Source organism: Olea europaea, unplaced genomic scaffold, assembly GCF_002742605.1.
Source record: "Olea europaea var. sylvestris unplaced genomic scaffold, O_europaea_v1 scaffold920, whole genome shotgun sequence".
NCBI classification, from domain to species: domain Eukaryota; kingdom Viridiplantae; phylum Streptophyta; class Magnoliopsida; order Lamiales; family Oleaceae; genus Olea; species Olea europaea.
In genome coordinates, this window is record NW_019267682.1 from 95,975 (window position 1) to 120,805 (window position 24,831).

The following is a 24,831-nucleotide window of genomic DNA, read 5'->3' on the forward strand; positions in this document are numbered from 1 at the left end:
CCACTGACCATGTGGTTCACAAACTTTGAAAAAATTGGTTTTATTCCCCCTTTTAGTTAGGATTTGTCAAACTTGGCTTCATCTCTATAGAAGAAATTCAGTATTGAAGGTGATTTGTTGTTACACTCTTTGATCCACACACACATTTCTTTCTCTCATTTTTTATCCTTGTAAATGTTAAAAAGTCGACCAAAATGGAAGGCCAAACCGTGTGTTACCGTGATGGTAAACGAAACGAATTATTTTAAATAAAAAGTATGCCGGAGAAATTTTCCCAATCTCCGATTTGATGTGTTCTTCACTATGGTATACAACGTTGTTTGATTTTTTAAGGATAGAATTTTATTTCATAGTAACTTTTCTTAAGATTAAGATTATTGTCACATCAACAATTTTAAGGCTAGAGACTTTAAGGAAGTCTTCACGAACGTCATCTTCCATCCCTAGGATGGCGCTCGATGAAGTCTAATTGAAATAAGAAAGTAGAGTCATATAAAAAACCCCAACTACGAGAGAATTTGGCGATATGATTTAAGTCTTCAAGTCTACGTGAATTTAGAATGCTCGAGTTGTATATATAATCACGTTTCTATGAGACAATTATTGATTAACGACTTTCCTCGACGTGACGTTTGATTTTATTCTTTAGTGCACTAAGAAATTATTGTGCCGTGTTTTAATTTTCAATAACTAGACCGTGTGTATAACTACCACAAAACACCATATAGAAGACCAAGACCATAAACAAATACTATGGAACCTTTCCAAGTCATTGGAATATAGTATAAATTTCTCTAATTGCCTTTTGAATTGTCTCAAGTTCATTTCATTACATTTAAGTGCAAGTTTCACAAGAAACCCAAGTACAGAAGAAACATTTGGTAATTCTATGGGGAAGTATTGCTGTGAATCCGACGATGGTGGACTTAGCATTAACGGACTTCTCGTATTGATTTTTCTTGTGGTGATGCTGATGTATGTTTGCAGTTCACCTCCCAGAGGACGACGCGTTGCTTATGTCTATCGTTGTTGTTGACTGGTATAGCTCTTTCCATTTATTTTGAATCCTCTATCTTCATGGTAGCACTTCAACGACTTGTAGCAATTGCTGATGGCCCATGGAGAATTTCACTTGAATTGATGAATTTAAGGGTGTATTTGATTAACTTTATTTCTGATGAAAAATATCATTATTTCTATCAAAGTTTCTATTTTTGAGATGATCGATTGGCATTTTGTTCCATGTTTTCCTCATTTCTTGGGTCTTTATTTTTTATTATTATTATTTTTTTAAGATTATTTAACGTTGTTGTAGAACATGTAAGGTCTCCAACCTTTCACTTATGTAGCAAATTAGCAATTAAATCATTTTGTTCGCCTCTGTGTTTGTTATTTTAATATTTAAGGGACGTAACATCATACAACCTTGATACAGCACAGAGGCAATATTTAAACAAGACAAAAGTTGAAAATAGACTTAAAGGTTATGCAGTCAATAGTTAATTCAATTTTGCCTACCTACCTCGAAAGTTCTTCAGATAAATGGTATAGATCATCTCAGTATGAGTTCGATCACAAGAAATAATAGATAAAATTTTAATTTATTCTTCTTTCCCGTTGGTTTTTCTTCTTCTAACACAGATGCTGCTTTTCTCCAGGTCCTCACAAATGCAGAGCAATTCTATCCACATTTTGCCATCAATTTTTGAGAGCTTTTGAGTAAAAATATAATGTCATCCAAATAATGTTTTGATATGATTGTAACTCTTAATATCACTGAAATTCCCCGTTGAAGAATGAATAGGAATTTTGATACAATATGCAAATTTTAGAGAATAGATTGTTGTTGTTGTCCTACAAAATCCTAGTTTAGAAAATTATTCAAATCAAATCGTGTAGTACTAAAAAAAAAACACTAATATACCAATTAACAATAATCATGAAAGTGTGAACGAAAAGTGTTTCGTGTTTCCAAGAAAAGCAAAAAGATCGATAATGCTGTTTCGTTAAGCTCAAAATAGTTTACTTAGAAGTAAATAAGTTTAATCGAAATGTTCTTTCTTTGATTTAAAAAATAAGTTACTTAATTTGACAATAACTTACAGCTACTAAAAGTTACCCATAACATCCTCTGCCTGAAATCAGTGTCAACACTGTTATGATCAATAAAGCAACATCAGCATATGAGAATGCAGTATTAGCAGCAGCATGAGATATATATATGACTCTCATACAAATCCAATGCAGCACGATTAAGCAAATTAGCTTCCAAGAAAAACGAGGCATTAGTCTTACAGAGTTTTGAAGATTATGGTACGCTGAAATTTTAACCTTATAGTCCTCGTAGAAAATCACTTCAATATCCAATGTTTCAACAGATTCAAGTAGTTTCTGCTTTCTGGTACAATGAGTAGTTTCTTCTTTCTAGTACAATAGACTGGATGGATATCGGTCAAGCCTGCAGTGTAATGACATCTTAGTACAACTGCAAGTAAATTGAAGTGTAATGACATCTAAGTACAACTGAAGTAAATTGAAAATGAGCACGAAAGAACAAATGTGTAGGCATGAATCTAATGAAAATGACTTACGGCATCATCCATTGCACAGGACAAATGTATCTTATGGACATTTCTAGGAGGATGCACTACGAAAGCGAGCACTTTTTCTGTTTATCGAATAAGGAAAATTTACAATAATATAATCATTAATCAATAGGTACAACACAATTCACATAATCACCCAAATGACAATGATATTCGACAATTTACATAATACGCAAAGATGACTTGTGTAACAATCCTGAAATCGGTAAACAATGAGTGATCCCCCACACTGCCAACGAAGGTATAAAAAGTTTTCGAATGTTTGAGGAAATTAATATTTACAAAAGTTTCTCATTCTTTTACCTGATATTTACAAGTGCCTATTGGACAGCTAGGAGGGTTCTTCCTGACCATTCAATCCCTTTTTCAAAGTGGGATAAAATTGTCAATACATTTATCATCACTTATCTTTTAAAAGCATAAATCAGAGAATAATCTAAACAGAGACATATACATAATTGCACAACTTATTGAAGCTTCATTCATTCACTTTGTGCAACTTGATGCGACCATGATGTGGACGTAGGCTTCACAGCAGATATCTGAACACGCAAGACTTCATGAATGGCGCCTCGATGAAGCACCCCTAGGACTTCTTCATTGGATGATGCTAAGTCTCCCAAAGAGACACTACGAGAATGCAATTCATCACGTAAGCGAAAGCCATGGAACCATCTGCCGAGCTTCCACCATTGGACACATACTTGCCTCTCCGTAATCTCGTTGCTATGTAGTGCTTCCATGACATATTTGGACTACAACAATAAAGTTAAAACATCAATGGCCTATTTGGTAGGGAGGATTGATCGCATTAGATAGTATTAAAAAGAAACAAAAACTTCTATCATTTTCTATATTGTTTAGTCCAGTCTGATATACAGCAACAAATAAGCTCCAAATAACCCATCATTTACTATCGAATAGCGTCAAAATGCAGGATTAAGTGTGAATGAATGGTGATACTAGAAGCAACTTCTAATCCCTGAATGCATGAATCAATTCTTTATATTATAGATTGTCAAAGCTCAGTACCTAACCAAGAACAATATTTGTTTAACCAGAAAAAAAATAAAAAGTTTCAATAACAGTGGATAAGAATCAAATCCACAAGGCCACATGTGCAAAGTGGTAACTATTGGGCGTAAAATCACAAGATTTCTCGAGGAACCTTTAACAGAGTCAGCAAAAATATTAATGAAATGGTCAACCAAACCCGAGCAATTGACGTCTTTTCCCCACCTGCCCGCCTATACGGGAGTCATAATATCAGGATTTGGTTCTATCACTCATAGGGGCTCTGTAGCACGGACACTTCGATTAAAACAATTTGTCCATGTCCGATATGTCGATATCGACATCTCTTGGACACTCTATCATAAATATTTTTCTTTTTTATTAAATATATTTTTAACTCAAAGTTAATAATAAATAACAAAAAGATACTCATATTTAAAATATTTCAATTAATAACAAGTACAAAATTAAATTTATACTACATAAATAAAGAATTTTAAAAAATTAAATCAACGTTTGTCGGTATTTTTTTTTTAAAATTGCGTATCAATATCCAGCACGTATCTTGTCGGACACACGTGTTTATGTCCGTATTGGTGCATCATAGTATAGGAACTTCATGGATCCTTTTTATCAAGTTGATTCTGTAGTAACATGGTTTGCTAAGCCTATTTTGCCAATCCAAGAGCAACAGTTCATGGACATTATTGGGAAATCTTGTATATAGGAGAATCAATTCCCCTTCAAGTAGAAAATCTAAATATTGTATTTGCCTTGAAGAGAAACTAAAAACTGCGTGATTCTATTCAAGTTGCACTGTCTAGAATTCTATCGTCTTGAAGATGGAAGGTTTATTGATGCCAATAGACAAAATCCCAAAACAAGCAAATGATGAACTTTTCTATTGAATCTAGCTTCTGTCATATTAAGTAATCATGCACCGAATGCAGTCAAACAACACAGATATCTAAGGTCATATTTGATACACAATGCTGGATAAGAGTGTACAGTAAATGACCAAAAAAATTTTAACTTCTTTTTCGAGTTAAATTATGGAATCATGCACGAATGCAGGTCAAACAACACAGGTATTTAAAATCATATTTGATATGCACAATTAATAAAAAATTTAACATTTTTTTATTACTTAATACTGTCCAGCCAAAACTGTAAAGTATCAAATATGCAATAATAGCATATGATCAATTATGGCAACTTATACGGCAGAGATTTGAGTTCCTTATTATGCACAATATCATCAAAAGTTTAAAACAGCCGAGCCATTTTGAGTTATATTAGCATTTACCGGTACATCAAGCCATATGATGCAGTAGTGCAAGCCAACCAAATTGAACAGCACATTGAGCTTTGGTTTGAGAAAGAACATTTGGACATCTTCGAATCCAAACTGCATTGACTTCATGAATTCAATAGCTTTCAAATAATTCCCAACTTCAATTGACTCATAAGCTAGAGCACGTTCCACAAAATTCATTACTAAAGAAGCCTTTTCAGCCATTTCATTGTGCTTGTTTATATACAACTCCCTCCATCCCTACGGCCATCACAAAAAATCCACAATTTATAATTATAATACACGAAATAAATTCAAGCTATCATCAAATGTAAGTTTTGATATGGCGTGTATTCCACTATCAATACAACGCCATTTGATGTATAATTTATATCCCCATATCAATTGCTCAATTTAAGGCAAGTAAATATAGCTAAATTCAAGGATTCCAGATAATTACTTCAAACCCAAGAAAATAAATTACAAAAGGGGGTCTAATAATCTTATTTATTGCTATTTTTTTCGTCATACGTCTAAAACTAAAACTAAACCTAAACCTAAACGTAACATAAATGCTCAATTAAAATATAAAAATAATTTATTCACCCAAAGAATAAAAGTTCAAAATTAGGCGTTTGACACCCATTTTTAAGGGAAAATGAATTTTAGAATAGTAAATTGATTGAAAATTTGCGAATCAAAAGTTTTTTATTTGCGTGTAATATTATTTTATCGAAGAATGTATGATTGAAAGAAAGACAGAGGAAAATGCATTTTGAGAAAGGGAATCAAACTAGGTATAAGAAAGTAAAAATGCTCAAACATTATACAAAACCCCAATTTATAGAAATAAATAAAGGACCTTTAAATTGGAATCCGTTCGTTTATCAAACACGAAATTTTGATCTTCAAAAGCAAAATAATCTTTATCAAAACCACGTGCAGGCCACCTGTCTTTGCATAGAGCTTCCCACACACAATCCGACCCGCACAGCTCCCTCCAAAACCTGGAGCAACTCCCCAGTGAACACACATCAAAAACCTGAAAAAGGTCAAATTTTTTTCAGAACCCACATTCAAAAAAGATTTTATAAAACCCAAATTATAAATAAAAGGGGCCCAAAAATAAAAAAGAAAAGGTTTATAATTACTAATTAGAGTAGAGCAGTAAAAAATAAAAAACCTGAAGGGATGAAGCTATTTTGAGGGAAATATCATGTGGGAGTGAATTCTGTATACTCTGAGATGGGCTCATTTTTCTGGGGTTTTCTTTAGACTACAGAGGAAGAAAATTTTCTTGGAAATGGAAGGCAGAAGAGGTCATGTTTGTGTGTGTTTCTGGCGTTTTCTGCTATGACACGTCACAAGCACGTGTAGCTGAGATACTGAGAACCAAAAGTCGCTTGAAAAATAAAATAAAAATAGAAAGAAATTATTTAGCCCCCGTTTGCCCCATTTTCATTTTCATTCTTTTCCCCTTTTTTTATTTTTAATCATACAATTTTTCATAAAATAATATTACGCTAAAATTAAAAATTTTTAATTCTTTTTCAACAATACATTATTCAAAAAAATATTCCAACCATTAAAATTTGACAAAAATGAGAGCCAAACGGGGGCTTACTCAAAAGATTCTAGAGAGATGTTACATTACTAGGGAAAAATTTCACAGGGTTTGTACATGTTGGATTTTTTGATATCCAATAATCTGGGCGATGATTTAAACCAGTTATCAGATTATTTATCGACACCATGGACTTGGTTCAGCTTGGAGACTAACTACACTTTTGGATGGCTCGGGTTTGGATGATTATTTGGTTAGTTGGACCATTTAGTGATTAATATGGAGTTGAAAATTGGCCCATTAGTTTAGGTTAATTGGTAGCCCTCTTAGTGAACCATATGCACAATTGGAGTGACCTAAACTATATCTATATATATCCATCTATTCCAGCAGATTTCTGGGTGGGTGATTGAACATGCAATGGTGAGTGAAAGGGGGCAGCCAGTCTTGGAGAAAAAAGGGGAGAGATTTTCCACCATTGTTGTTCATTCTTTCTCCCATTGTAGTAACCACCGCGTGTCCTTTGTGGACAATAAATAGAGAGCCACCGGAGAGGCAAAGAGGGCTGTCCAAAGTGAAGGCTAAATCGGTGTTCGTTTGATTGTTTTCTGAACCTGGAATCAAAATTTATGAGAGGGATTTCCACGACAAATGGTATCAGAGTTTGTATTGTTGATAAATCCGTGATTTTTGGGGCTAAAATCGAGCTGGAAGTGGCCAGAAATCGATCTGAAAAATAGGCAGAAAACTGGATGAAATTTGGGCAGATTTTTGCAAAATTGGACAGATCTGTTTTGGTGTTTTTCGGACAAACCAATTGCCATTTTGAGAAACGGACACCACTATTGGACTGTGCAGGTGGAGATGGTTCCAAAAGGTCGGGGCATCGTTGGCACGTGGGTATTCCGGCGAAGTGAGTGCGGGCGCGTGAGGAGTAATCTGGGGAAGTTTTCAACAGACAGAACGTTGTTGGAGATGAGACGGACCATGTGGTGTTGTCGGATTTCAGTTTTGAGCAATGCAGTGAAAGTTGGACGATTTTGCCCTTGGTCGTTCGGGTGTCGAGTGCTGTTTTCGTATTGCTGTGATTGCTGGTAACTTTAAGATGAACAGTGATGATTCTAAAGTAGTGAATTCGTGTATCTCGATATTTACGGACTTTCAGACATGGTCCGCTCGATATCGTATTCTTTGTTTTTTATTATTACAGTTAAAATTAATGTGTATGTTAATTATTTATTTTTTGCATTAGAAGTCATCGTGTGGGGGTGACGTTAGGTTTAGGGTTACCGTGAAGGGGTAATCATTGTCTGTTGCTTAGACCTAGAAATTATATGTTAATTATTGTCTTAAATTTTTTGTGAATTTGTCATCAATTTTTTCTATATCGATAGAATTGCATGTGACCTTAGGAAAATTTATTTGACTATTCTGTGTGAATTATATGCCAATACTTTGCTTTTGGTCATTATTTGGCATTGTTGGCATGTATAGGTCTCTAATGCAAGTGCGAAAAATAAAATATGTTTTAACTGTGGTAGACATAATTGAAAGAGATTGTTCTAAAATGATAATAAAAGGAAAGATGAGAATAGAGACGAGGCGAATGTGACTTTAGGGTGATCCCAGTGAGGTTTATTGAGAGAATAAACCTGGTTACTGCATTGCATCTGTGTGTAATCCTTTCTGCATGTATGTGGTCACTTAATTTTGTTGCAATATTGATGTTACACTTTCAACTTGTTTGAAGTGTATAATTGCATGAATTGAGAGTGATCTTATTACTTTATGTAATATATTTACATGCATAATGGGTTGAGTTTTGTGGAGTACTCTGTTTCCTCTGTGAGTGGTGTGAGAGTGTGGTAGTGAGAAGAAAGTTGGGCAGCCGTTTCTCTCATTTATCTTTGTGAGCTTGTGTGGTTTGTGAGATTATGTGAGACAGCTATGTTAGGGTTACCTTCTTTATCTTTGTGAGCCTCCTTTTGTGAGTGTTGTGAAGTAACGGACTCTTTCTTCGATTTTTCTTTGTGAGTGCCACCTTCGCCGTTTTCTTTTTGAATTTTTGGAGCTTTGGTGATTGGGGAACCTTTGTGGTCACCGAAAGGTGTTGTTTTGCCGCAGTGAGTTTGTGATGCATTAGCATTGAGTTGGATATCTTTTGGTAAGGTGGAGTATAAATAACTAGATGTGCATTGATGATCTGCACGGGGATGTGGAGTGTGACATTTGGATCATGAGTGAAGATGTGATCAAATGTATAAAATTATTTATCTATGAAAGAGACCCTGATCAGGTGGAGTGTGAGAGAGGCACTTCTATCACTTCTGTAAGGTGGAGTCCTATTATCCACGTAAGTTGGGAGAAGTGATGTGGTGATAGAGGATTATCTTGAGAGCTTAGGATCTATTGTGACTTACCGGTTAGACATGAGTTGAGAGATCTGTTTAGTGAGCATGATGGGCGATGAGAGGAGATATGTGTTCTCGAAGTGTGAGTAACACGGAATGGGATAGGATAAGTGTGGTGAGATCTTTCATTGGGTCATTTACGCATTTGTTGCATACGTGCATGACCGTGTGTTGATTACCTAGGTGTTAATTTGTGGTTCTGTGTGAATGTGATTTTGAAAAGATCTCTGTGTGTGTTATCCTACATATCTTCATCGCATGATTGTTTGTTCACTGTGAATACTTGTTTCTACTTGAGTATTCTTGATCTTAGCCCTGGTGAGTACATGGAGCAAGTATGGTATATGTTTCGGTTCGAAACAGAGGTAAGGTCTGTTATTTCAATTTTATTGGATTACCTTGATTGTGCATGTATAAGTTGTGTGTTTTGGTTGGTTGCAGATTATTGGGCATCAAGGTGGAGATTGTTGGGTTTTTTGATACCTAATAATTCGGGCGATGATTTAAAACAGTTGTCAGATTATTTATTGACACCATGGATTTGGCTCAGCTCGGAGACGAACTACACTTTTGGATGGCTCGGGTTTGGGTTGGATGATTATGTGGTTAGTTGGACCATTTAGTGATTAATATGGAATTAAAAATTGGCCCATTAGTTTAGGTTAATTGGCAGCCCTCTCAGTGAACCCTAGACCCAATTGGAGTGACCTAAACTATACTTATATATATCCATCTATTCCAGTATTTTTCTGGGTGGGTGATTGAACGTGCAATGTTGAATGAAAGGGGGCAGTCGGTCTTGGGGAAAAAGGGAAAGAGATTTTCCACCATTGTTGTCCATTCTTTCTTCCATTGTAGTCACCACCGCGTGTCCTTTGTGGACAATAAATAGAGAGCCACTGGAGAGGCAAAGAGGGCTGTTCAAAGTGAAGGCGAAAGTTTTGGGTCGAGCCAAGGTAAATCGGTGTTCGTTTGATTGTTTTTTGAGCCCGAAATCAAGATTTATGAGAGGGATTTTCGCGACAGTACAGGCTCTCACAAACAGGTGGGCCTCACTTTATTAAAAAAAAAACCAAAAAATCATGGAACCCACCTGTTTATGAGTAACCTGTAGCAACCCTGTGAAATTTTTCCGTGGCAATTTGGCTTTTCTCAAGATTCTAAGCCCCTGTTTGACTAACTTTATAAATTGAGTGCAGGTTTGGTTTTGATTAAAATTGAATTTTAATCAAAATCAAAGTCAAACAAATAATATTAGCCCCTGTTTGGCTCAAATTTTAATCAGAATCAGAATCAAAATCAAATAATTAATATTAATCACATCTTTTATGAATTCCACAATTTTTTAATCACACATTTCAAAAACATCTATCAAAATTTACTATGAATTTAATTTTAATCCTCACCAAACACTCTTTTAACCACGTTTTTCATGGATCCCACAATTTTTCAATCGTATATTTCAAAAATTCTTATCACAATCTACTTAAAAATCTAATTTTAGTCCCGATCAAACGTCATCTTCAATTGTTTATTACAGTATCATTCTCCGTCACACATTTATACAATAAAATATCTTACACACAAATCAATAATGTTTTCTTACTTTTTAGGAAAAATATGATTGTTCAAGAAAAAAAACCATCTACAGAATCCTTACAGACACTCATCTGGGGGTGGACCCCATATGAATTAATATACTAAAAAAAAGTAACCCCACGAGCCCTTACATGTGCGTTCTCTGTACCGCTTTTGCAAAGGATTTTTTTGTACGTGTAGTTTTGTTGTAATTTTTAACCATACATTATCAAAAAATATTATTTAAAACTTTTTAATTTTTCAAATAATGGGTGTCAAAAAGGGTCTAAGACATTACATTGAAATAATTCTTGAGTTGACCTGAATTTAGTCCTGTTTGTCTTCCTTTAAAACAAAACTTTTTAAATTTTATATTGGGAAAATTTTATAAGTAAGATGTTCATTTCAAAAGTAAGATTAGAAGTTTCAAATTTCAAAAATCAAATATTTATTAAAATTTATTTATAATTTAATTAAATAATTATATATTTAATTAATTAAATATATTAAGGTTACAGATCTATATAACTTGGTCACATATTTACAATTTAATTAGCCACGTATTATTTTTCAGTCACAAATCAAAAAATTTTAATGTCACAAATCATTTTAAGGTCATAATTCAAAAATTTTATATATCACAATTTGTTCATCATTCACAGATCAAATATTTATAAATCACAATTTATTTATGAGTCACAGATTACAAATATTATAAGTCACAACGTATTAGTAGGTCACAATTTATCTTTTTTATTGATCACATATTGTTTATTGATCACAGATTAACCATTTTAATGATCACTATCAACTAAATAATCTGTGACCACCACTAACACTTGCGACAACCACTGCCTCCAACACCACCACCGACACACGACAACGCCATTGTCTAAAACAAATCAACATATCCACCTCAACAGACCACGGCCACCAACATCTCACGGTCTCACCTTCATCACTGCATCCACTACCATGACCACCACCGTCTACCATCGCCATCACCACCCAAAATCTGTTGCCACTCCATTAGTCTCCACCAACAGAGAATCTCAAACCAAAAAACCAATGTACATTGCGCTATGAACGCCCGACACTGTACACCGACCTCGACCACTAGATCCGTCATTGCCAGGCACCACCACACAAACACCATCACCATTGTCGTCGCCACCAACAAGTACAAACACCCATTCTCTCTTCCCGCTCCAATTTGGACAACCACCGCCATTACTGTCAGCCACCGCTCAATAAATCGAATCAAAAACAAAAAAACTACCAAAAAATCGAGGCAGCAAAGCAAATCGGGCGAGCAGCACCACTTCGCTGTGCCATCCACAGCGAGTATCGCTGCTCCATTGTGCCCTGCTGTCGTTGATAAGGGTGGTTCCAGAACCAAGGAGAAGAAGAGAAGAATAGAGATTGAGAAAGAGAGAAGACGGGAGAGAAAGAGCAGTGTCGTGCCTGTCGCCGCTGAATGAGTGGCAGTTCCGATGCCTAAATAGGGGATGGGTGCGATGCCGATAAAGAGGCTGTGAAGAGAGAGAGGAAGATGGAGAGGAAAATAAATTGATTAGGATTTTGAAATGAAATTTGTATAATTAATAATTAAACATGACATATCTGATTTTTGAAACTCGTAACTTCCCATTTGATTTTAACACTAGGGGTTTCTGTAATTTCCAATTTCATATTCAATCTCTATTTGAGCACCATTTTTGGGGAAAAATATAATTTGAGATGATGACATTTTGAAGAATGTATGATTAAAAGGTAAAGAAAACTTTTCGTCTTACGTATAAAATTATTTTATGGGAGAATGTGTGGTTGGAAATGAGTTTTGAAAAAATGGAGAGCAAACATAGGCTTATTTTAACCATACATTCATATAATAAAATATTTTGCACGTAAAATTAAATATTTTCTTTACTTTTTAGTCACATTATCCAAAAAAATTTTATTCAAAACATCATTTTCTCTCAATAACAACCATTAAACAGGGTTTAGAAAAGTTAATTGCGTTGGCAACGGCCTTGAATTTTTGAATTTTATTAATGGCAACCATTTCTTTTATTTTCCCCCCAAAAAATGAAAAGTTGAGAACACATATAAACCCTCGTTGACGTGCCATAATACCGCAAGACCACCATTGTTTGTGGCAAAGAATTTAATGCGTTTTATGTAGATTTTTACGAGTGCATAAAATTAATTGAGTAAATTTTCGATAAAGGTAAAGTTTGGACCAAGAATTTGTTAATATTACTATAGGCAAAGAATATATATAGACGCGCGCGCGCGCATGGTTCATGTTACATATGAAGTTGGTAAACAACCATGCAGGTAAAAAAAAGGGATGAAAGAAATCAAGGTAACTGATATATATATCATTTTATTTCCTATTATTTTTTCAGGTACAATTATATTGACCAAAGTTTCAAGGTCATAAAACATCATATTTTGAGCCTACAAAATTCTGAACTTGATGCTGAAACCTCTCTATCAACCTTTTCCGCTTTCTCCACCTGGCCCGGAGTCAGATTTGGTCTAGCTGGAGGAGCAGAACAGACGGGCAAGACTGATCGAATCTGAACCGCTGGTACCATGGAACCAGCATGTGAAGTATTCCTGACATTTTTCATGCCATTGAACAATGGTAGACGTCGAGACGGATAAGCTGCATTCCTTGGTGTTGAGGCTCGAGAGGAAATGGCTGATCCTCCTGGAATGAATCTGGTCGAGAACACCTCATCAGCAGTTCCCCTCAACGTGGCATGGGGTGGACGTGCTAAGGGAACTCTAGTTGGGCTCAAAGAACTAGCCATTGCATTGGACGGGAGCCGACCACTAGATGATAAATGTTGCCCAATTTCAAATGGGAGCATCTCTCTTGACCTTTTATGAGTAAATTCTGCTGATATTTGCTTATATTCTTCATTTAGGCTGGCTTCTGGCTGATCGGAGTTTCTAATGTCATGGAAGGATCTTCCCTTCTCGACTTCACCTTTCTCACGTGGAAACTCTTCCCTTCTGAAGCTGGGATTATTGTTGAAGGATTCGCAATAGTCGGGAGCTTCAGTTGGCACTAAGGATATATTAGATGGAGAACTCGCCCTCCACGAGTTGGCCTCGTTGATAACCTGTATTTCTTCACCTTCTTCACCCTGGGAATTTTCTTTTATCTCTTCTATAGTAACTTGTGAATTAATCCCAATTGGACGAGGCACTATATCATTTGAAACATAGAAAACTGGGCTAAGCGATGCAAGTTCTCGTGCCCCCACAAAGGAATACAAACTGGTTTCTGGCCTGAATACAGAAGGTGTAAATGGAAAAAATTGGAGTCTCTGCTGCTGAAAAACTTGTTGATTACAACTAGGATAAATGGCCACTTCAGGCAAGAAATTTCGATACATGAATGTATGCTGCTGCATTTCATAGAACGATGAGCCGGTGTTATATTGAGTCACGTCCCTCCTAATTGGAGAATATTCTTGCTTTACCTGGCACCTCTCTTTCTGAGCTGATTTTCTCGTCTCAGGTAATTTTAAACGAGCGAGATAACGAGCAACAGTTACTTGTTCTTGCTCGTCCTTTACTCTGACGCCTGAGACAGAAGAGCAAGATTCTTGCTGCGCCACTGCATGAGAGAATAATATTGAGTATATGAATTTTCCATTAAATGAGTCTCTGAAGAAATAATACGGGGAGAAACAAAAAAAAAGCTAAGTCACATACGACACTAGGAACTCTCAATAAAATCCACGTGTCAAAATATAAATGCTAATGGTCTCAGTAAGTTGCATGGGCACTGAATCCACTTTGACACGCAGCAGACCTGTCTCCCCTATCTTATAGTTGTAGAAAGGCTATCGAAAGAACAAGCACCTGAAGAACAAAAGCATCTTATCACATCAATCAAGAAAGTTAGCTTTGGTTTCACATAGTTCGACTAAACAAGGACGGATCTGTCCAGTGAAGATTGGCTGAGGGTAGTTCTGGCACAAATAAGTTGGTAAAAAATGACACTTAGAAGCTAGTTAAGGAGGAGTAGACAATGGACTACTAAGCCAGCAGGATTGGGCAGGGAAAACAAGTATAGATCACATAATGTTGGGGCCAGGGGCTGGAGGTTGATTGACGACCGTGCTTCGACAGGTCGTGGTGGAGTACTCCATGACAGATTCCGTCTAATATTTCTTCCTACTTTTGAGGGAGTGATCTGGATTCATATGGGTGGAGATGAAGGTCAAAGTCATATAAAGCAAATTGACTTTTTTATTATAGATTGCCCTTTTTGACAAAAATTCACAGTGAACTATGCCGTATTTGGTATTTGTCCCCACTTTTCTCCATATAGAATGAAACTGGGAGCACTTGATAATACACATACATTTTTTCAAGGCAAACCAGGCAGCCATTGCAGCACATTTCTGAGCTTGCTTTTTGGTTTTGGCCGGCTCTCCAGCAAAAGTCATTCCATTGAGGTCGACTGTGCAAGTAAATACGGGAGCGTACGCTGGTCCAGCACGGATGGCAGTATAAACAGGAAGTTTTAACCCGGCCCGGTGAGCGGTCTCCTGAAGTAAATTTTTGTAAATTCCAGTTTCATCCTGCATTACAGAAGATTGCAAAAAGATGATGAAAGAACTGATACATTATCCAATAAAGAAAATATGAAGTGTGGTGTTAATGTAATTTTTCAGCAATGCTAAAAATGAATTTTAAATTATGTGACTCAACACTGTAGTCAAAAGATATTGAGTACTCGTCACTTTGGCTGGCTTATCCTGCAGAATCCAAGCATTCCCCCCCTTTTCTCTATGCCATTGTTTGGGTCCTGTGGGGGGAAGAAGATGAAGAAATTTGCATATACTTATAGATGTGCTGATTGCAATGGTCTGCTTTGTGAAAATATGGCAAAAAACGTTCCAAATGCAATCCATACGCATTTGGAAGATATACGTTGCATGTTTGGTAAGTAGTAATACGAACAAGATTTTACCTTCTTTTCGCAATCCAACCCTCCTTAAATTATATATATAGTACTAGTAACTGTCAAAAATATACTTGTAATTGATGCTCGAAGAATTGAATTGGTGAATAAATTTCAATTACCAAAATGGAACATCAACTTAAGTTATTGGTGAATTTCAGAAGTAGTCTGTTAATCCATAATGTAAACACAATAGATAATATCAGCAAGATTACAAGAAGCACTGCAAATTCATATTTGGCAACGTCTCTGCAGGTTGCAATAGAGTGAATGAACATCTAAAATTCGGTGACATGATCGAATACTATGAAACCTGAGACAATAATATGCCAAGAGAATGAAAATATTAATCATCACAAGTTCAGAAAATACCAAAACTCTTGCAGTCAGTGCCCTTGATGGGCCTCTTTGTGAAAGCAATCTAAGTGCAACCTCGGCTGCTGCATGTTCTGCTTGTCTCAAATTAGAGCAAAAGCTCGGACTCTCAAAGATTTCACCATTGAAATTAACCTTTGCCTTAAAACGAGGAGCGTGGTCAGGTCCCTCTCTTACACAGGAATAGGATGGAAAGTTGAAACAGCTTCGCTGAGCCAATTCTTGCAGTTGATTCTTATACATCCCGGCTAGGTAAAACTACCATAACAGTCACCTAAAAACAACTATCATTCCCAAATAACAAAAACAGAGCTCGAAACGAATCACACGTGAAATGTGTAAAATTATCGTTTACTAGCATTCTGAAGAACAGTGAATGAAAAGAAAAGTCAAATTTCACACCAAACGACGCATGATTGATTTACCAAACCAGAAGCCACATAGCATGTTCCCACCATGGAAAGAAAAAACATTTTGGAAATTAAAAGAAAGAACCTACAGGACAATGGCAACGTAAACAAGCCATACAAATTCATCTGCTTGTTGCCAGCCAAAGCTCAGCGATCCCGCCCCTTGCAGTATAGCTAAGTAAACGATTCTCAATTGACAAACTCAACAAAGTTACTAAGACAAGAACGGAAACACTTGCAAGAAGCGAAGAGAGAATTAAGAGAACCATACACGTTTGAATAAAACTCTTGGGTAGGGTTATGCACACCCAAATTCTCACTTGACCCTCACACAAGTTTATCCTCATTTCTTGATACTTCCAAGCATCAAGCCATTACACCCAAGATTTTTAGAAGCAATATTTCAAAGGGAAATGCTGCAGAAATCTAATGATCTAACGCCACAGAAAAGCCTAATGAGTAAGGCGAAAAAGGAAGAAAAATACTTGACGACATCACAACCACCAGTAGATATCTAGTTTAGATACTACCAAACAAGACATAAACCAATATCAATCCAGCTCTTTAATTAAGCATAGCTTACATCTGCAATAACCAACTACCAAAAATTAATTGCCTGGGATTATTGAACCGACACAGTATTAACTACGTTTATCCAGTCAACATTATTTAAAGAACCTCTATTCAAAATTCTCGCTCGATCGACACCGTTGATTATTCCATTACATGCCAACTCATTCAGGATCACAGAACCCGAGATCTTCTATTTCAAATATCACTTCAAATCCAAATCCATCGCCAAAGATTGAATCTTTACTTAAAGACATTTAAAGTTTAGCACAATAAAACCCACAAATTAACGAGACACGTACTCATGCATTTGATCATAAAAATTAAAGAAAAAGCTGATTCAACAACACCCTTTTGTTCAAAATTACATAATCAGAGGCGTACGCCAAAAAGAAAAGGGAAGAGTCTGACCTTTAATGGTAAAGAGTGATATTTTGTTTAGGTGACGGGTGAGTGGCCGGGAAATGACGTCATGTTGACCGAAAAACTTGAAGTTCTGGCAAAGGACAGGTGAGGCGAGGGATCTGTGAAAGGAAAGTGAGTTGCTAAAAGGATCTGATCAACAAACTGGATTTTCAGAGACGTGTGATAATGAATGAATGAATTTATGCTATGCATATGTATTTTGCTGACCTCGCTCACTGCAGCACTGCTACTGTGGAATGGGGGAATAGAGAGTTGCTTTTCAGCCTAATTTATGTTGTTTTTATATTGCTGTCAGCCGAGAGTTATTGTTGAGTGGTTTTGATAACCATTATTTTGATAAAAAAAAAAAAAAAAAACAAAATTCTAATAGTGATTTTTAAAAAAAAAATAAAGTTAAAAAGTTAAAAAAATATATATCTATTTGCGTACAAAATATTTTATTTTGTAAATATATGACTAAAAATAAGTATGTAAAAAAAAATTTCCTAATAGTGATTGTCAAATAAGCGTCATATTGATACCTAAATTTTTAATTGCATCTTCAATTTTTTCATTAATTAGTAATTTTCATTATTGATGATAATTTATATCAAAATATTTTGCTTTCATGATTTGAAATGAGATAAAAATATATTTTTCGCACATTTCCTTTTTTATTTTCTAAAAATACGATAAGAAAATAAATTATTTAATATTATTTCAATGGACTTTTGTACATAAATTTATTATCAATACAAAATATGTTAATTAATAAAAAGTTCGAGGATAAGAATGACATGAAAAATGATAATTAGCACAAAACATCATTACCTTTTAATGTAATTGTGCAAAATGTCTCACCTTTTTTTTTGGTATTTTCACCCCCTATTTTCACATTTCACTGTCGAAAAATCATTTTTATCGAATTTCTGAATAAAAAATTTAAATTAACAAATATACTGTTCTATTTAAATAAAACAAAAAAGAAAAGAAAATTTTAAAAATAAATTGCCATTATACTTCCAAACTTTTAAAAAAATTATAAATGAGTCCAAATAAATTATTAAAAGGGTAATTAACACAAAACGTCTCTACCTTTTCAATATTATTGTGCAAAACGACCATACCTTTTGATTTTTTATTTTTTTGCGAATATCATCATTTTTATCAATTTTTTCAATTAAAATCAGTAAAATGATGAATATACCCCCATAGTTAAATAAAACAAAAATAAAAAATAAATTGTAATTATACTCCTAAATTTTTCAAAAAATTACAAATAAATTTTAAATAAATAATTAAAAATGTTTTCTTTTCTTTTTTGTTTTATTTAAATAGGAGGGTATATTTGTCATTTACAACTTTTAATTGAAAAATGTATGAAAATGATGATTTTCGAGATGAAATATAAAAATAAAGATAAAAATATCAAAAAGTGAAAGATATGAAAGTTTTGCACAATAATGTTAAAAAATATGGTTGTTTTGTGTTAGTAATTGTTTTAGTAATTTATTAGGACTCATTTGTAATTTTTTTTTAAAGTTTGTAAGTATAATTGCAATTTGTTCTTTAATTTTTTTTTCTTTTTTTAATTTTATTTAAATATGAGGGTATGTTTATCATTTTACTTTTTTTTATTGAAAAATTGGATGAAAATGACATTTTTTCCAATAAAATATGAAAATATGAGTGAAAATACCAAAAAATGTAAGGTATGAACGTTTTGCACAATAGTATTGAAAGGTAAGGACGTTTTCTGCTAATTACTCCATTAGAAATCGTTATGCGTATAAGTGCTATAAAGAGCAAAGATTAAGAACCTTAAGAACAATTAAAATGTAGTGCAAGAAATAAAATTTGGTATAAATCTATTTGTACAAGGGAAATTGCGAAATTGCCAGGTGCCAATATGGCGGATTTTGGTTTACTATTTTTAAATCTATTGTTTGTGTGAAGTCTAATGAAATATTGATACTTGAAATTCTGGCAAGGCATTTTATCATGTACATGTAGTATCTTTCTAAAAATTGTGACGTGAATATAATTACCATATACAGTTTGGATGATTTGAAGTCCTCAATCTTTCGCGTATGGAGTGATTGAGTTCTAAGCTTATTTTTCATAACATTTAAGTCCCGGGTCATCAATATTGTCTTATTAAGGGAAATTACCACAAAATGTTCTTATCTTTTGCTACCCTTGTGCAAATCATCCTCATTGTTTTAAATTTGGCTTTTACACCCTCGTATCAACTTTTACTCGTGCAAATTCATCAATTCTCTCTGTTAATTGGACGCATGAACACATCTCATAAGGGTATTTACATTTCTTCTCGCCTAAATCAGGACCATCTCCAACGATAGTATTATATAGACTATCTTTTTCCATAGGAGAAGAACACTGACGCCTTGACTGTGTAGATATGAAAAGAAAATTAAGATAAGAGGCTTAACGGACACAAACGTCCATGTCAAAATTGATTTAGAAAAACATGTCCCTAGCTTCGGTTAGCTTAATTGCCTGCTTCTTCACATGATTTGTCAACCGATTCACAAGCAACACACGTGTTCACACACAACACAACACAATATGCTTAAAATGAGTAACGATAACTAACTAATAATAGCCTCCTTTTGCCTACTTTGACCTCCCTAACTTTTTTGGTGTAGACAGGTGGGATCAGAGGGTCGAGACCTGGATTAGACCACGACTCTAGACTTGTAATGGGGAAAATGAGTGGTGTATAAGTCCTAAGGTATGCCTCTTTTTTATAGATGTCATCAACATAGTCCATAATAGTCGAGCCGCTAAATACTACTCAAGAAATCACATGGCCACAAGGGATCGTTGTCAACTGCCAAGAATTTTTTCAATCACATGCTTTCTTTCGGTTACACGTTAACACATTAAGTCAATTCTATACATGAAGAGGCAAGTTAATGGATGTTAATTAAGACTTTGGTGTGCATATAAATCAGTTCTCATTACATAAAAGAGCAAAGCTACATGAATCAAAATAAAATGATTCAGTTAAACTCTACAACCATTTCGACAAAATGGCAGACCCAATCAAGAAAAATTGTTAAAAGGTAGGGGCAGAGCTAGGAAAAGAAGTAGGGGTGGGCACAATTTATAAAAATTTTAATGAATTCACGTTATAAAAGATGCTCACAATAAGTAAAATTTTTTACTTATAAGTATGAATTAAGTAACATGTGAAAATATACCTAGAAAAATTTTAATTACTTTTATGCCTGGTCAAGAAAGTTGGTGACCTGATGACAAGGGAGCCGACGACCGAAGCCTCGCTGTACGGCGGTTGTAACTATATTTTTAACTTTAATAAAAAATGATTTATTGGAAATTTTATTTTATTTAATTGGAATGAACCTTTTAAACTCTGTCAAATATAAATGAAATAAAATACCTAACTTGATAACAAATTTTTCGTATTTGCACAAATGTAATTTAAATGAAGGGAAAATTACATAAATCTAGTTACTTAAACTTTCAAATTCAAAGCTCAGGGTTAAAGTTATTTGTGCAAAAATCAAGTGTATATATTGGTAATCCACCCAATCAATTAAAAATCCTAATAATTTTCCCAATTGAATCCCGTCTCTTCCTTTTTCACTCTACAATCTCTCTCTTCTCTGTAAGAAATCGCCATGGAGATTACTCACCGACGTCGTTCACGACGTCGTAGCTACAGTATGGGTGCTGCTGCAAGGGGCGAAGATGGTGACCTCTGCCCAGGAACAAAGATGTGACCTCCGAGGAGGTGCTATAATGAAGAGGCAAAGCAGTCTAGCAGATCCACCCCCTCAATCAGACGCTAACTCTGTTGAGGTGCTACTGTATGAACAAGTGAGGCAGAAGAAACGTTGTGGTGGTTTTGGATGGTGTTATGTGTGGTAGTGGTGATGGTGTTTGTGTGGTGGCGGTTTTGTAGAGGTGGATCTGACGGTTGTGTGGTGGGTTTGGATGGTTTTTTGTGTGGTGGTGGTAATGGTGTTTCCATGGTGGCTATCTTGTGGTGTGGTGGTCGTTGTCGGTCGGAGGGCGTGGTGGTGGAGCAATGGAGGTGGCGGTAATCAGGGGCGGAGCCAGAGGTTTCCTCCAGTGCGGGCACAATTTTAAGTATCGGCTACGGTGATTTTTTTTTTTTTGTCAAAATTAGTCTATGAAAAAAAAAAAGGCTTCCCATGATCAGAATGAGTCCATTAAATTCCTCTAAGCTCTTTCAATACCCTCAAAACAAAATTATCTGAAACAGCAATTTTCATATCCTCTAATTTCCTCCCCACCTCTTCTCCCCACTCTGCACTTTTAACTGCTTCAACCACCTCTTTTGCCAAATCATCCATAGCGTTCTCTTTGATCATCCTTTCATAAAAATGTCTCAAAGCAGTGGCCTCATTTTCCATTTTTAAATTCCGAAAAATCCCAGAAATAGTTTTATACGTTTCCTCATCAATATAATACCCTTTCTCTTTCATTTCTTTAATTGTGACCCAAAATTCCGTCAAAAAATCCTTATTAGCATAAATTCTTAGCATCAAGCTATACATGGAAGAACTGGGTTCAAACCCATTTTTCTCAACACCCCATTTGAAAAATCTTGAAGCTTTTTTTGGGTCTTTGTCCAATTTCTTCAAAACATACATAACAGTTTCATGGGTCAGCGATAAATTTGATTTTGTCAACTCTTTTTCTAGTTCCTTCGACCAGTCACTGGACAACAAAAGCTCTAAAACCGAATCAGGTTTTGATGAAAAGAAAAGTTTTTTATTGTGCGCATTGAGATTAATGCTCGTAGCAAAGGAAGCTTGGCTTTGTCTGAAAAGTGGGGGAGAGAAATAGGAGAAGGAGCGAATCACCTTAGCGTGGAATGAATGATTTCTGGAGAATTGAGTTGAGTACAGCGAGTTGCCGAGACGAAGATGACTCAGTATTCTCTTTGCTTGATTCATATCTGCTGTAAGTTGGCTACTTTATTGATGGGCTAGTAAATTAGTAATAGGGCCTATTGTTTTTTTTTTATTTTTCCCAAAAAGCCTAACTATTGGGAAGGCCCAAAATCTAAAAAATTAAAAAAGTGGCCCAGCTAAACTCTTCTTCCTCCTCCCTTCTTCTTCCCTGTCGGCGAGTTAATTTCTTCCTCCTGCTAGCTGTAACTTTCTTCCTCCTGCCCTTCTTCCCTGTTGACGCCACTGCCTACAGACAGCAAACACACTTTCTTCTTCTTCCTTCCCTTTTGCTTTTTCTTCTTTTTCTTCTTCTTCTCTTCTTCTTGGAGTTTCCTGTGTCACGTCCAAAGTCCAGTGCGGGCATCGGCCTGCACTGGACTCCATGTAGCTCCGCCCCTGGCGGTAATGTTGGTGGCGATGGCTGTAGGTGGGACGGCTGGGGTTGGAATGTTTGTTGGTGTTTGTGGTGGTTTGGTGCAAGTGATGGTGGTGGTGGTCGTCATTTTTTTGTTGTTGGTGGCGGCAGCGACGGTAACATGGTGAGGGTGGGTGGCAAGCGACGGTTGTGTGTTGATGATTTGTGACCTTGGTGGTGGATCGGGGGGTGGTGCTGAGTGAGGGTGGATTGGGTGTTTGATGTCCGTGACCAATTGGTCCATGTGACCATAAACTGTAACCTTAAAATTCGATTGTCTGTGGTTAAGAAAGTAATATGTGACTATCAAATTTGAAAATATATGAACTCTGACCTATAATTTTTTGGATCTGTAATCAATGACATAAATTGTGACTTATATTCGTGACCTTGAAATAATATGTGACCATTAAACGTAAAATTGTGATTTTATTATCATTATTTAATAAGCATTTTTAATTAATTAAATATATACCTGAGTTTTGAAGTTTTAAACCATGTACTTGGTTTGTGAATTGGTGTAAACATTACACCTGAATTACGAATTTTTCCCTTAAATGAATGTGTAATTACATTTAACAAAATTTGGACTATATATCATCGGACTAGAGATGAAAATTAACTGGGCCAAAGTAAAATGTTTAACTAAATTTGAACTATTTATCATTGAACTAGGGCTGTAAGTTAAGTTAATTGGGCTAAAGTAGAATTTGGACTAAACTTACACATACATTTTCCCTTTTTTATTTCTTTAAATTAGGCTTTAATTTGGGCTGGGAGCCCAACCCTGCACCCGCCACATCCGCCCCTTAATAAAAAGGCTAAACCTCCATTTCAAATTATTGCATAAACGAGAAAATGTTTAATGTTTAACTACCTTTTTACATGATATTAACAGAAAATTTGGCAGAGTCAATAGAAGGGTCCATATGCACATATTGATGAAAGATTGTAGATCGTAGTACTATTAAAATTTAATTGAAACGGAATTGGAGCAACTAGAAAGCTTGAGGACTTATAGTGTAATTTACCCTACTAGAAAAGTCAATTTTGATTGAAAAAATAATTATAGTTTTATTTTCAATCAAAATTCAAATATATCTCTTTTACCATTTCAATCCGTCACCCCAAGAAGCGTACATTATTATTCAAATTCCCCTTTCCCCCAATATTATATATTTCACAAGTGTTTAATTCCATTTCATGCAACATTTAAAAGACAAATTTACAGTTTTCTTCTGACTTAAGATGCAAGTCAAAATAATAATGAAAACGTTAAGAGCCTCGAATAAAATAAATGTAAAAGTGTGCATTGAAGACAATATCAAATACAAGGTTTAACTATAAATAAATAGAAAATAACGATAATAAGTGGCTAGTACTTGTAGATTACTCGAAATGTATGAATAACTATTTATGAACATGAGCCAAATATAGGCTTAACGCTTGTTTGATTTTGATTGTTTGAAAAATGTACTTTTTATAAATGTGCTGTTAAAAGGTAGGAAAAATTATGAGAAAATATGAAACATAATTCTTTTCGAAAAATATATTATCAAAAATAAAAGTGAGAGAATAGCAAGAAATCAAAATCAAAAAATATATTATCAAAAATAAAAGTGAGAGAATAGCAAGAAATCAAAATCAAATGAGGCGAAAACGTAGGACCTATTTTCTTGGCTTAATAATAGTTTGATCTTACAGCTATATGAAGCATACATATTAACCCCAAATATCAACTAGTCATTTGGATTCTATTTTGATAGGACCAATCACCGTCTCACTAAAAACCACACGGTGCCCACACGGGCATGGTTCAGTGATAAAGCAGGATGATTTTTTACTGAGTATCGAAAGTTTGAATTTATGCGGCAACTAGAAGGTAACATCTATGTTGGAAGGTAGATGTTTTGTAGATATAAGGTTATGGTGCTGTAGGAAAATCGTAGCATGCTTTGACATGAATTTCGGGTCAACAAACTTACTTGAAATGATGAATTTCAAGATTTTTGTATAGTTGAATCACCTTGCTTTCAAATCTCTAAAATTTGTATTTTCTTGTACTCCAATGATCCAAATCCCGATCACAATGGAAGGAGATTATTGTCCACAATCTAAGTGTCATTTCTTATGAGATTTCATGCCAAAAATGTGATTTTAGGGACTTTCCAATTTTGAGGTGAATTTTCATACGAATTTTTTTTACAATTTTTCTCATATCTTTCA

General features: G+C 35.0%; 3 protein-coding genes and 1 long non-coding RNA gene across 7 annotated transcripts; 1 reads left to right on the plus strand and 3 right to left on the minus strand.

Moving 5' to 3' along the window:
* Nucleotides 1–740: 740 nt before the first annotated feature.
* On the plus strand, nucleotides 741–1,838 carry LOC111392319. Its single transcript, XR_002702246.1, has 2 exons — nucleotides 741–1,039; nucleotides 1,659–1,838. It is a non-coding gene; the product is annotated as an uncharacterized LOC111392319 (long non-coding RNA).
* Nucleotides 1,839–2,823: 985 nt separating this feature from the next.
* Nucleotides 2,824–6,256, minus strand: LOC111392318. The gene is made up of 4 exons (XM_023017632.1): nucleotides 6,098–6,256; nucleotides 5,777–5,956; nucleotides 4,927–5,175; nucleotides 2,824–3,361 (listed from the first exon to the last, which is right to left on the minus strand). The coding sequence occupies exons 1-4, from the start codon at nucleotides 6,167–6,169 to the stop codon at nucleotides 3,089–3,091; spliced, it is 774 nt and encodes a 257-aa protein (XP_022873400.1). The 5' UTR covers nucleotides 6,170–6,256; the 3' UTR covers nucleotides 2,824–3,088.
* A 6,565-nt stretch (nucleotides 6,257–12,821) lies between these two features.
* LOC111392328 (double-stranded RNA-binding protein 2-like) lies at nucleotides 12,822–17,552 on the minus strand. 4 transcript variants are annotated; one of them, XM_023017645.1, is made up of 5 exons: nucleotides 17,449–17,552; nucleotides 17,227–17,339; nucleotides 15,833–16,093; nucleotides 14,858–15,077; nucleotides 12,822–14,104 (listed from the first exon to the last, which is right to left on the minus strand). In XM_023017645.1, exons 3-5 carry the CDS (start codon nucleotides 16,076–16,078, stop codon nucleotides 12,918–12,920), a joined length of 1,653 nt encoding a protein of 550 aa, XP_022873413.1. In that variant the 5' UTR covers nucleotides 16,079–16,093; nucleotides 17,227–17,339; nucleotides 17,449–17,552; the 3' UTR covers nucleotides 12,822–12,917. The 4 variants fall into 4 exon arrangements, with proteins under 4 accessions (XP_022873413.1, XP_022873410.1, XP_022873412.1 ...); XM_023017642.1 differs by having other exon boundaries at nucleotides 15,833–16,109; XM_023017644.1 differs by having other exon boundaries at nucleotides 15,833–16,119.
* Nucleotides 17,553–21,443: 3,891 nt separating this feature from the next.
* Nucleotides 21,444–22,193, minus strand: LOC111392310 (pentatricopeptide repeat-containing protein At3g48250, chloroplastic-like). Its single transcript, XM_023017623.1, has one exon. It carries the CDS (start codon nucleotides 22,191–22,193, stop codon nucleotides 21,444–21,446), a length of 750 nt encoding a protein of 249 aa, XP_022873391.1.
* Between the last annotated feature and the right edge of the window lie 2,638 nt (nucleotides 22,194–24,831).

Bases quoted from the DNA above. Each gene is read 5' to 3' on its own strand.
- LOC111392310 (XM_023017623.1), bottom strand. From the start codon at position 22,193: ATGAATCAAGCAAAGAGAATACTGAGTCATCTTCGTCTCGGCAACTCG.
- LOC111392318 (XM_023017632.1), bottom strand. From the start codon at position 6,169: ATGAGCCCATCTCAGAGTATACAGAATTCACTCCCACATGATATTTCC. The intron at 5,957-6,097 runs GTTTTTTATTTT...GACCTTTTTCAG, and splicing joins AAATAGCTTCATCCCTTCAG to GTTTTTGATGTGTGTTCACT. The intron at 3,362-4,926 runs GTAAATGCTAAT...TTATTGTTGTAG, and splicing joins TCATATGGCTTGATGTACCG to TCCAAATATGTCATGGAAGC.
- LOC111392328 (XM_023017645.1), bottom strand. From the start codon at position 16,078: ATGTATAAGAATCAACTGCAAGAATTGGCTCAGCGAAGCTGTTTCAAC. The intron at 15,078-15,832 runs GTATTTTCTGAA...TCTGTAATGCAG, and splicing joins CACTGACTGCAAGAGTTTTG to GATGAAACTGGAATTTACAA. The intron at 14,105-14,857 runs GTATGTGTATTA...TCTCTCATGCAG, and splicing joins CTGGTTTGCCTTGAAAAAAT to TGGCGCAGCAAGAATCTTGC.